Source organism: Ostrinia nubilalis, chromosome 1, assembly GCF_963855985.1.
Source record: "Ostrinia nubilalis chromosome 1, ilOstNubi1.1, whole genome shotgun sequence".
NCBI lineage: Eukaryota > Metazoa > Arthropoda > Insecta > Lepidoptera > Crambidae > Ostrinia > Ostrinia nubilalis.
The window spans coordinates 10,017,510-10,030,426 of NC_087088.1; the positions used below are offsets into that span (position 1 = coordinate 10,017,510).

The following is a 12,917-nucleotide window of genomic DNA, read 5'->3' on the forward strand; positions in this document are numbered from 1 at the left end:
AACTGAATAGGAACCTAAAATTGCCAATTTGACGCCTAAAAAATGAACTACCGTATGATATAAACACCTCCTTATTAAAGACTTGCGAGGATGTAAATAATGTAGAAGAGCTCTTACTTTAAAAATAAACCATGTCAGAATACTTAAATCACTGCACTCGAATGAACCAATCAATCATTTTTATTTTAAAGCACTCGGTAATTTTCTGCATTAAAGATTAGATTACATTATTTGGTCTGATTTAAAATTTCAAATATGTAAATAAAAAATCATTGTATGCCAATCAAATGATTGAAGCTGAACCTAAAACCATAACATTACTTGAGACCATAAAAAACATATTAAATCGCTGCTTTCATAGAAACAGAAACACTAACCATGGTTTTAATATTGCATTCTTAGATCACCGTGCCGTGTTATTAACAGGATGATTACAAGTTAAATCTAGGTAATATGTAAAAAATAACCGCCACTTGGAAAATAGGTAGGAAGGACTTATCAAATTTTAGACCTCTAATTTAACTTATTATGTTATCAATTTTATTCGTGTATGTTCCACTATTTGTAATGATAGAGTTATATTGACTTGAAAAAGTTGTAATAAATTAAAAACTGTATTGCCTGTGTAGTTTTTGTTGATAAGATTCACATAATCATAATTTAACTAAGAGCGTGTCAATTTTTGTATTCATAGAACGAAAGACTTCAACGCGTTAGAAGCAATTTTATTAATTGTCCAGAAATTAATAAAATAATAATAAAAATAAACTTTTTTAAAAACAAGCTTTTATTCTGAATTTCGAAAGCTTGTATCGCGCATGGAATTTATTCCTCTTTTTCTCTGTTTGCGCTACAAGCTTTCGAAATTCAGAATAAAAGCTTGTTTTTAAAAAAGTTTATTTTTATTATTATTTTATTTTACACTTTTTAGTTATATCTTAATCTCAGGACCCTGGACATTATCTAACACTAAAGTGCTTGAAAAGACAAATCCAACGAACCCAAACTCGATGAGTTTCCGCCGTTTTGTTTAGGAGTTCCTATGGCCACCTCCCGACTCCATCATCAGACCAGCTCAATGGTACCATAATATTGCATTGTCATCGTACTTACATAAGTATACCAAATTTCAGCTCAATCGGTTGAGGAGAACTGGTCTTAAATTCAGTTGCAAGATTTGTCCCACACATACTAACAAGTGAAGTCAATATAAAGCTTGTAAAAAAAAATGGCCCTATGATCCATAAGATAGGCAGGTCGTCTATTTGGGTTGAAAGAATTGAAATTGTAGTACAGTTGTAACAATAAATATTTATTAAATTATTTTGTGGCTAGTATTTACTTTTTTCGTGGTGAAGCGAAAGCACTATTTTCGCAAATGATCGATTACAAAAAACACAGCGCAAATGATCGATTTATTTTTGTCAGGTGGGCACTATTTAGTTGCCTATCATTTGTTGCGCACGCACTTGATGGTATTGAAATGTAAATCTACAAGTATAATTGATAAATACTTGTCCGAGTGTCTTACTAAAAATAGGTAACTTTCTTTAAGATCATGCTTTACATTATAAAGTCAAGGTTTCTCGTTATTTTTAGCTGCGCATCTTGTATCACATAGTTTCGCAAAAAATATGAATAATTATGAACATACTGTATCGCATAGAGGATATTTCTTGTATTGAAGTACTGTTTTTCAAATTAAAACGACACAATATGTTAATAAAAGTCAAGCAGAACATAACTCTTTCATTAATTTATTTGACTAGTATTGTTTCTTGGGCTTGTTACTAGCTTACATGTTTATTTTAATTGTTTTTCTCAATAACATTTACTTAAGCTGATGCTGATTTAATTGCGTACGTTAGATAATTACCTCTGAAGGTTGGAGACTCTACACTCGAAGTTGTTGACAATTATGTTTACCTGGGACAAACAGTCCAGTTAGGTAGGTCCAACTTCGAGAAAGAGGTCAATCGTCGAATCCAACTCGGATGGGCAGCGTTCGGGAAGCTTCGCCATATACTCACGTCCGAAATACCGCAGTGTCTCAAGTCGAAAGTATTTGACCAATGCGTGTTGCCAGTGATGGTATACGGATCTGAGACGTGGTCGCTCACTATGGGCCTCATAAGAAGGCTCAAGGTCACCCAAAGGGCGATGGAGCGGGCTATGCTCGGAGTTTCCCTGCGTGATCGAATCAGAAATGAGGAGATCCGCAGGAGAACCAAAGTAACCGACATAGCTCGCAGGATTGCTAAAATCAAGTGGCAGTGGGCGGGGCACATAGCTCGTAGAGACGATGGCCGTTGGGGCAGGAAAGTTCTCGAGTGGCGACCACGGGCTGGAAGACGTAGCGTGGGCAGGCCTCCTACTAGGTGGACCGACGATCTGGTAAAGGTCGCGGGAAGAGCCTGGATGCGGGCAGCGCAGGACCGTTCATTGTGGAAAACCTTGGGGGAGGCCTTTGTCCAGCAGTGGACGTCATTTGGCTGAAACGAACGAACGAACGAAGATAATTACCTACGTCTGTTTTAATTTCAAAGACAACATAGAACTGAATATACCTGAGCAAAATATAATAAACTAGCTTTTGCCCGCGGCTTCTCCCGCATGAAATTTAGTTTTTCACATATCGTCATAAATTATAGCCTATGTGTTATTCTGAGTTATAAACAATAGCTTTCCGCCCGCGGCTTCGCCCGCGTGGAATTTTGTCTGTCACAGAAAAACTTTATCGCGCGCGTCCCTGTTTCAAAAACCGGGATAAAAACTATCCTATGTTCTTTCTCGGGACTCAAACTATCTCTATGCCAAATTTCATCAAAATCGGTTGCGAGGTTTAAGCGGGAAAGCGTAACAGACAGACAGACAGACAGACAGACAGACAGACAGACAGACAGACAGACAGACAGACAGAGTTACTTTCGCATTTATAATATTAGTTGGGACTAGTTGGGATAATACTGTAAAGTTTCATCAAAATCCATTCAGTAGTTTTTGCATGAAAGAGTAACAAACATCCAGACATCCAAACTTTCGCATATAATATTAGTAGGATGAAATACCTATATTCTAACAAGAAGATTCATCGTGTTAATTAAGAAATGTGTTACTATTTAATAATTTTTCATAACATAGCCGCCCTGAAGCAGAGTATTGTGAAGTGTCCGTAATTTAACTATTTTTGCCTTCGACGTTTACCAATTACGATAATGTTTTATTCATAAAAAGTCACATCCCTGTAACAACTCTTATCGTAAAATGGTAAGCTATTCACGTAAGAGGTGTAAAATGGAGAGGTATAAAAAATAAAATCAAAATTTGTTCTTAAAAAATTTATTTAGAAATAAAAATAACATCAAGCTTTTAAAATTGACATATCTCACGAAAATTATATAATAATTTATGAGCACAATTTTACATTAGGAAGTATAATTTCATTGTGTACCATCTTACAGGTATTGGTTGTAACAACAAACTTAGATCGCATCTCATGATGTTACACGCAACACACGCCTATCCCCATTCAAAAACCAAAGATAATTTCGATTGAGGTAAGTATAATAAAATTCAAGAGCACCAAAAGATTGTCACATAAGAAAACTAAGTATCGAGTTAAAAATATAGAAATTTTATGTGATAAAAATATAGCAACCATATAAAAATAAAATAAAAATCATTTAAATCGTTATCTTTATTGGAATCCATTATGAAGAACATATTGATTTAAAATCGAAATGCAAAATAAAAATGGAATTTTCATCATTTAATGTGTATGAACACACAGTACTTCATAATCCTTATTCAATATATTCATATAAACAACATTTAAACCTAGAGTTTTTATTTTTACACTTTTAGGAGATATTTTTACAACCCTGTATCCACTATACTTTTAATGACAATAGTAGTACGCAGTCTAAATGAATGTATGATTAAAAAGATATCGACACCACATCTATGTTATATTATGTTACGCTATGATAAATATTGTTAATAATATTATGTCATGTACACAGAGACGTTTGAATCTATCCATTAACATTCATTTGAGGGTAGACTACGATATCGTAAAATATAAATGCCGTCGGACAGTCTGAGAACGAAGGTATTTGTGCTTAGACGATAACGGTGAAGTTGTAGACAGACTGAAGAAAGAGGATGAAAATGAAGTGTAGTGGAAAGACTCAGTACGGGATGGAGACAACCTAGGATACTAGCGCGCGCCGCGGCTTCACTTGGCTTTGGTGGCCTGGCGCTGCCGTAGGGTCTTGTTGGTGTTCTGGTCCACCTCGGGAAGGTCTGACTCCTCGGTGGGGACTTTCTTTACTGTAAACAAAATAACAAGTTGTAAGTGACATTGGCTAATTACATAAGTCACAAATCGTTAAAAAAATAATAATTTGCAGTACTGATAATCTTTAGGCAAATAGTGAAAGAAGTTTTGGAATTCGAAAGTTATTTACCTTTTTCTTTCTTGGGTTTCTCCTTCTTTTCCTTCTTGGGCCTGCTCTGGGCCAGCTGGCGGGACTCTTGCCTCTGCTTGATTGTCTCAGAGATGAAGTTGTACATCAAGTACACCTGCCAAACATAAACAAAGCATTCAAGAATTGCAGATTTTAGGAGTCTCAATTTTAATTGAGCGATTATTTACTGAGAATTTGTGAGTCCCTGCTGGTTTCTCAGTTGTGAGAAGACACCAACCATAGACGAATGAAGGTTAAGAGCACATGTCACAAAGAACACAACGTATCTATTAAAACATACAGCCGTGCATCGGTTGCTACGAGTATCTCAGATCCATCGGAAACGTTTTAAGCACGCGACGTGGTGAGACAACATCAGACCGATTAATATGTAGTACATACTTAATAATATTAATAAACGAAGTCGAGGCACATCTCCGCTCCGAATAATAAGGAATATGCAAGGTTTTTTATTTCTCACATTACAGTAGCCTTGAAATCAAATCAATCAGTGCCTTTCTTTAACAAACAATTCAAAAGATACCTAAGAAGTTAGAGATCTCATGACGTCATTGGTCATGTTAGAACGACACGCAGAGTCCCATACAAGTTAGGCGGTTATCACACTGCGCCGCGCTCCGCCGCGGTCCGCGTGATTTCATATTTATAAAAATTCCCGCGCGCGGACGCGTTGTCAGTGTGTTGTGCCGCGCGTGTTTTCTATACAAACTGAGGTACTTGCATACAATGATTAAATCTGTCGTCCCGCGTACCGCGGCGGAGCGCGGCGCAGTGTGATAATCGCCTTACTATGGGCGGGTGAGATTTGACGTCACGCTCAGCTATTTGCAGATAAAGTTGAAACACTTGTAACTTTTTTGTTTCAAGTCCGATTTCAATACTGACTTTTCAGAAATTCTATGATTTAACTAAAATGATTATAATTTATTAACTTTTAAAATCGATGCATATTCCCTATAAGTGTTATTATAACGCGCTCGCTATGCTGGTCGTCTCCGCGCATCTCGCCTAGTCTCGTCTCCGCCTCGGTGGAACATGTCGGTGGCTCACCTGGAAGGTGACGAGCACGGAGAGCGCGGCCACGCGCTGTAGTAGCGGCGCCACGCCCGCCAGCCCGAAGTAGAACGTCAGCACGCCCAGCACCAGCGAGCACAGGCGCACCGCCACGAACACGCTGCCGTTCACCAGGCTCACGACTGCGAGGAAAATTGCGTTTAAATTAAAAACAAACGAAGTCGTAAAGGTAATGAGGATACTGAAATGCTTTTAGGGCCTCCGTTAAAACTTGCGAGGGTGCAGGGAGCGCATGCCTGCACCATTCGTCCAACTCAGACCTTTACAAGCCGCGAGCGCCCGCCTGTATAAAGGCCTATTCAGACCTAAGCGGTATTCGCTACTGTCTGCGGCAGAGAAAACCCAGTGGGTATGCGGTAATAATACTGTTCAGACCTAAGCGGTATTCGCTACCGTCTGCGGCAGAGAAAACGCTCTAGCCGCGGTACTTGATACTAAATACCTGAGCGAAACCCGCGTGGAATGTACCTCTACCCACAGCGGCAGCGAATATCGCTCAGGTTTGAATAGGCCTTAAAACGGGTACACGCGTGCCCGCGCGTTTTAGCGGATGCCGAGCCTAGCAGTTTCTACTTTTAAATTGTATAGAAATTTAGAGAATAGTTACACTAGCAATTTAGCTGCTGCAGATTTTGTAAGCTTTTAATCCTTGATAAATTCATTGGTTTTGAGGGACAGAAATATACAGTGTGAGTCACGTTAAAGTGTATATATGAAAATAGATTAAACTAGACCTATTTTTATCGACAAAAAAGAGGTCAAAAAATTTTTCAGATTTTTTTTTAATTTTTTAAAGATTTTTTTTTCTTCCAATTACTTATTGTAAAGAAAACGTAATAACTTTTAAACTAAGAAGTATATCCTGATAAAATAAAAACAGTAATAACAGGCGATACTAAAAAAATACATAAAATACACAAAAAATGCCAACAAATAATAAAAAATGATACTTTTTTAAAAAAATCTGCTTTTAAATTCGTGTTTTTTTGGTTATTTGAAAAATTTCTCCAAAAAATGCCCCTATAACAGGTGGTTTTTATTACTTTGTATTATTCTCTATCGTATTATCTTTGTGAAATCAAAAATAGCATGTCTCTATCCCTATCACAACATTTGCTATGATCGTTTGAACAAAGGCCTGAAACAACATTTTTCTCCGCTACAGGTAAAGACAATTTTAATTTTAACTAAAATGCTTATTTTACTTCGAAATCTTTTGTTTTTATTTGAAATCTAACTTGTCTTTATCAAAATTACAAATCTCGAGCCATTTTCAGTTTCGTTGTTAACGAAGCGTTGAATGGCGCGCCCGGAGAGACTTAGTTCAAACGATCATTGCAAACGTTGTGATAGGGATAGAGACATGCGATTTTTGGTTATACAAAGGTAATACGATAGAAAATAATACAAAGTAATAAAAACCACCTGTCATAGGGGCATTTTTTGGAGAAATTTATCAAATAACCAAAAAAACACGAATTTAAAAGCAGATTTTTTTCAAAAAGTGTAATTTTTTATTATTTTTTGGCATTTTTTGTGTATTTTATGTATTTTTTTAGTATCGCTTGTTATTTAGCATTATTACTGTTTTTATTTTATCAGGATATACCGCTTAGTTTAAAAGTTATTACGTTTTCTTTACAATAAGTAATTGGAAGAAAAAAAATTCTATAAAAAATTTAAAAAAAATCTCAAAAAATTTTTGACCTTTCTTTTGTCGATAAAAATAGGTCTAGTTTCATTTATTTTCATATGTACACTTTAACGTGACACACTGTATTATATGATATTGACATGGTAGAATATTCTGCTGATAAACCAATTAAGAGTAGGTACATAAAAAATGTATTAAGATATCATAAATGTTAAAAACATTTGGTGCAAACTGCAGCTGTTTAAATTGTGAAACCACTTAATTACACAAGCCTCCTAAGTAAGCTAGCATGAAATAAATTCAGTGAACACAATTGAATAACAAAGAAGCTTGTTTCATAATGGAAAGTGTTAATTAAAACTTGAATGATAATTACATTTGTCCAAGAAGTCGTCCCTCTCTCCCCTCAGGATATTGTTGAGGCGGTAACTGTGGGCGACGAATTCAGCCAGGGAGTGGAGCACCACAAGGCACACTCCTACACGTTGGAACCTGTCACCAAACAAACCACACTTTGATCATACCCGGTCATCTTTTAACAAGAGAAAAACCTGGCTTTTAGTAGTAGCTCCATTCTTTTATATCTATAAAAGCGAAAGGTCACTGACTTACTCATCATGAAATGTCAGAAACTATAAGTGCTAGGAGACTCAAATTTTGCATGGGGATTCCTTTTAGAACAGATGTGCTCACTAAGATGTGATTTTGTATAATTCAGCCCATAAGGGGGTAAAACAGGATCCACGCGTACAGAGTCGCGCGCAGCCGCTAGTATTTTATAAAATTAAACAGAACTTACTTGAATCCATATGCGACAGCAACAAAAGCAAAGGCGATAGCAGCAGATCGAGTGCGTCCAGCCCACTCATCCTTCTTAATCCTTTGGAAGTAGAGTTCAGGGATAGTGTGAAGCCAGTATGCAGCTTGGACAATCCACCACAGCTTCAGCAAGAAACTCATTGGGTGGTCGGGGTATGCTATGGATTAACAAACACAGTTGAGGGGTGGGTGGCAAAGGTAATTACTATGGATGGATAAATAATAAAACAGTGTTATTCATTAAACATTTTTTAGATATGCATTAGCAGGATATAATGTGCATTCCATTTGATAAGATTATCTAAAATGAAAAATTTTATGAAATTTTACAGCCAGGAAACAGACACACTCTTTAAGGTATATTAAAATGAAATGTGTAACATTTGTAAAATACTTACCATCCCAAAGTTTGGAAATGTTGAACACAAAGCCTTCACGCATAATAGCATCTCCTCCCCAGAAAAGAGTCACTAAGTGGAACACAATCAGTTGTCCAGACTCATTGAGTGCACTCAACCTTGACTTTGAAAGGTGAAATTTTTTCGAAATTTTCTGCAAGAAATTATATGAATGTAAATACATAGTAAGTTTATGAGAAGGAACCAACGTAAGAGCTATTTCTCATTAATACTTACGTCCAAAAAGTATTCCTGAAGGATAGCATGCATGACAATACAGACGAGGGAGTAGAAAAACACCGCACAACCATCTTTCCAGCCTGCTTCATAGAGGAAAGGCTCTCCCTTTGGCAGTTCTCGTGTCGGCTCGACGCCACTGACATTATGATGAAGACTGATGAACAAACTCGCAACGGGACTTGTCGCCTGCAATAATATGCACTCATTTATGTAATGCACAGTTATGTGGCCAGTCGCAAGTGAGTTAAAACCTTAAAAACACGGTGTACGTGGCAATTCTGATAGCTCACCTGGACCATCAATCCGACTAAGAAAAACATAACCACACATGAAACAATGTCTGCATGGTTTTGAATAACGAATTCATGACTGAAAATAGGTGGGTTCTTGTTAGATTTTCTTCCAATTGCAGGTTTTACACCCATTTTCCCCGGCAATAACCTATATCTGAAAGAATAACATTATGACACTAGAATATCGTTTTTATAAATTATAAACACAAAATTTAATTGTAAAAACCACTAAACTAACGTTTCACTAGACAGTCAATAAGAATTTTTAGCGAAACAAAAATATTCCTGACAGAAATTACACCGACGTGACACTTTCACTTGCTACGCGGTGAAACGTCAACTCTTTGTTGTTGTGTTGGCACCCGGAAATGTCAACTAACTTACTAATTATTATAATTTATCGAATAAACCAAACTATTAATTAATATTAACAATTTTCATTACCAAATTAATTTTAAAATTCAACCACAGCTTGATACAAAAAAGTTTGAAGCAAGAGAAAAATTAAGTTTTAACAAAATCTATTTTGACCGGAACTTACATAGACTACTCGGTATAGCTTTTTTTAATCGTTTGCGCAAAGGTAGTTTAGTTCACAGATTAGAGAGTATGTCTAAAGACAGATAGGAAACGGCCCTAGTATTGGTTAAACGATAAACAAACTGGTACCGAGCTAGATTGTCCAGTAGGTGGCGCTGAATACAATATGGCGTCTGCCGCCCACAGATTAAATATACCTGTCATACTTTTTTATATTCCGTTCCTTTTCATGTATTGCGGTTAAAAATAAAACTATTGAAGTATCAAATGAAACTTTATTGATGAAATATAACATGAAATATTTTGTTTACGAAAATCAATAAGCATTAAAACTATTGGATTTTAAAAGATTACAGTTACTGTTGTGATTACAGTACATTGTTTTAGTTTTTACATAATGTACTCACGGCTTGACATTTGTATGTAACTCATACAAAATAAGTTGCATTATGACTTATAGTAAAATAGTTTTTAATGTTCTCCATAAATTCACACGTTCACTCTCACTTTGGTTCTGTCCAATCCAATAGCCACTGTAAGCAGGCCAGATCTACACGTTTCTCACCACCTGTAAAATATATGAAATATTTGTAAATTTAGAGCAAAAAGATGCAAATGTCACCGTAAGACTGTAATCTCCTACATCATCTACATTCTACACTAATATTATGAAGAGTACAGCAGATGAACAAGTGATCTGTCTTATCTACCATACCTACTTACTGTCTGTTTTGTTTCTAGATTTGCACTACTTTGTTAAATAAAATTAATTTACCTTGTCAAATGGTGTACTTGTCAATCAATTACATGTACATTCACAGAATCTGGATTCCACCAATCTGTAATTAAATAATTAACTTTTATTTGATCCTAGTCGAAAAGCGTCAGAGGATAAGGTTAGAATCATTTTGAGGGTGTTTTAAATTTTAAAGGTACTTACCAAATGTTCTTATCAACAGAAGTTGTTTTAATTGTTATCTGGGTAATTCATCTAATACAAATCTTCCTAATTTAATGCATTTATGTCATGGCATAACTTGCAAATGAAATGAGTTCATCGTTTGTAATCAAGCATTCTTGGTCTGGTTTTTTTGCTTATATAGGTTTCTTCTAAACTTATTTGAATAGGAAGTAAAGGTTGGTTCATCTGGATTTTAAGTAACAGTTGACAATAATGATCAGCACCGGTGATTCCATAGCAAGCACTTTTATTGTAATTGCAGCTTAACACCTTATAAGTTCGATATTAACCTGAAACAAATAGGCACTTAGATTCACTGTATAAAACACGTATCATTCACTGTGTCCTGCAATCTATGCCTGCAATGTACCTACGTGTATTGTATTTTGGGTCCAAACTCCAAAGTATGTTGTTACTCCATGAAACGATCCATATTTAGTTTCCATTGATTTAAATGGAGTTATGAATGATATTGTAATGAAGATTTAATCCTTTGTGAGGTTCAATACTTGATGAAACATGATGTTGCTGCAAGCTGCAATAACCTTTCTCGAGTGGATATCTTACTTGAGAGAAATTTCTTCTTAAAACAAACATCAATCCAACTGGCAATCCATGCACATGTAGTTCTTATTAATATTGATTGAGAAATTATTGATTTTAATTAGATAAAATTTGTTTGTATTAATATTGAATGAAAATTTTTGACGTTTTTTTTTTTAATAATGTCACAGTTGTAGACTTGAGACGGAACTAAATTGATTAAAGTGAAAATTACGACTTTGAATTAATATACTTTTAAATAATCATTTCATTTATAGAATGCAAATAGATGCAATAAAATAATTTATAAATAAAAGTTGAAGTTGTAATTCGAAAATGTTTACTAACTTGATTCCAGACACGCAAAAGACCATTGTCGCATACAAACGACAACTATAAAAAAAGTCACTTCCTCTCGGAACTGTCAAAAAAATTCACTCTCTATGGAGCTGTCAAACTCTATGGCGTTTCCACCCCGTGGTTTAGTTGTACCGTTTTATTAAAGAGTATCGATGCTCGCTTGGTATCGATAAAAAGATATATTTAAAGGCACTAGTTTTCTATCAGAAGGAACTCTAGGGGTGGAATCTCCATTGGCGTGGGTTAACGGGCAAGGAGATAATATCTTGGATGGTTGACAATCACTTTTCCTACAATTTAACGTTCCACCAAACTCAACACGCTCTCAAAGATAACCTCGCAGCCGCCTGCTCACACTTGACATGACACAACTGATTGACAGTTATCTTTTTCTGCGCATCAGTCGGGTGTTACGTTTAGGAATCACAAACCTTCTGCTCTACAGATTTATACAGATAACATAATATTAAGATTGGTACTATTAATCATCAATAATAATTTGCAGCATCTGTGTCCGGCGCCGACACGGCCAGCCTGACTATCGCACGGCCTCGTGCGCTGAGTCCAGGGTTTGTCCATCTGTAAACATTCAATTTCTCATTATCACAGCTCGTCCATTCCTGACTACAGAGCGTGCGAATATCAGATCGTAGAATCACAATAAATACAGCTGATCAGGGCGTGATGACCCTCGATCAGGAAACCAAACCATTACAGCTGGCCCGGGCGCGAAGCCCGACCAGGAAACCAAAACATTACAGCTGGCCCGGGCGTGAGGCCCCTTCGACCAGGAAACCGGGGTTTAGGTAACATGGCCCGACGCGCAAGGCCTAAGCCAAGGCTCCTTCAACCATTTACCTCAAACCGCACCACTACTACTGCTGATCCAGGCATGCAGCCATGCGACCAGGAAACCAGGGTTTAGGTAACATGGCCCGACGCGCAAGGCATAAGCCAAGGCTCCTTCAACCATTTACCTCAAACCGCACCACTACTACTGCTGATCCAGGCATGCAGCCATGCGACCAGGAAACCAACATTACATCAGCGTGGCCCGGGCGTAAACAGCCCCTTCAACCACGGCAACAGGGCGGCCCGGGCGCCCTTGGCCCGGCCCCCTTAACTCACTCACTCACAAAGGCCCTTCCAGTTTACGTCAATCACAATAATTTCCGTCAACCTGCACCAACTCTCAATGTCTGAGCCAGCATCCTCCATGTAAAACTTGATGAGTTGCGTAGCGTAGGTGTGCATGCTGAAAGATTCATCTCCTTTGAATAGTGCCCTTCGAATCCCACTTCTGATAAAGGCACTAGTTTTCTATCAGAAGGAACTCTAGGGGTGGAATCTCCATTGGCGTGGGTTAACGGGCAAGGAGATAATATCTTGGATGGTTGACAATCACTTTTCCTACAATTTAACGTTCCACCAAACTCAACACGCTCTCAAAGATAACCTCGCAGCCGCCTGCTCACACTTGACATGACACAACTGATTGACAGTTATCTTTTTCTGCGCATCAGTCGGGTGTTACGTTTAGGAATC

General features: G+C 37.0%; 1 protein-coding gene and 1 long non-coding RNA gene across 2 annotated transcripts; both read right to left on the minus strand.

Annotated features, from left to right (window-relative positions):
* Positions 1 to 3,323: 3,323 nt before the first annotated feature.
* LOC135071714 (translocating chain-associated membrane protein 1) lies at positions 3,324 to 9,317 on the minus strand. The gene is made up of 9 exons (XM_063965499.1): positions 9,207 to 9,317; positions 8,966 to 9,122; positions 8,673 to 8,861; positions 8,436 to 8,589; positions 8,018 to 8,195; positions 7,595 to 7,710; positions 5,541 to 5,686; positions 4,470 to 4,584; positions 3,324 to 4,332 (listed from the first exon to the last, which is right to left on the minus strand). Exons 2-9 carry the CDS (start codon positions 9,098 to 9,100, stop codon positions 4,238 to 4,240), a joined length of 1,128 nt encoding a protein of 375 aa, XP_063821569.1. The 5' UTR covers positions 9,101 to 9,122; positions 9,207 to 9,317; the 3' UTR covers positions 3,324 to 4,237.
* Positions 9,318 to 9,769: 452 nt separating this feature from the next.
* LOC135075729 (uncharacterized) lies at positions 9,770 to 11,143 on the minus strand. The gene is made up of 4 exons (XR_010258102.1): positions 10,844 to 11,143; positions 10,449 to 10,759; positions 10,284 to 10,347; positions 9,770 to 10,076 (listed from the first exon to the last, which is right to left on the minus strand). It is a non-coding gene; the product is annotated as an uncharacterized LOC135075729 (long non-coding RNA).
* Between the last annotated feature and the right edge of the window lie 1,774 nt (positions 11,144 to 12,917).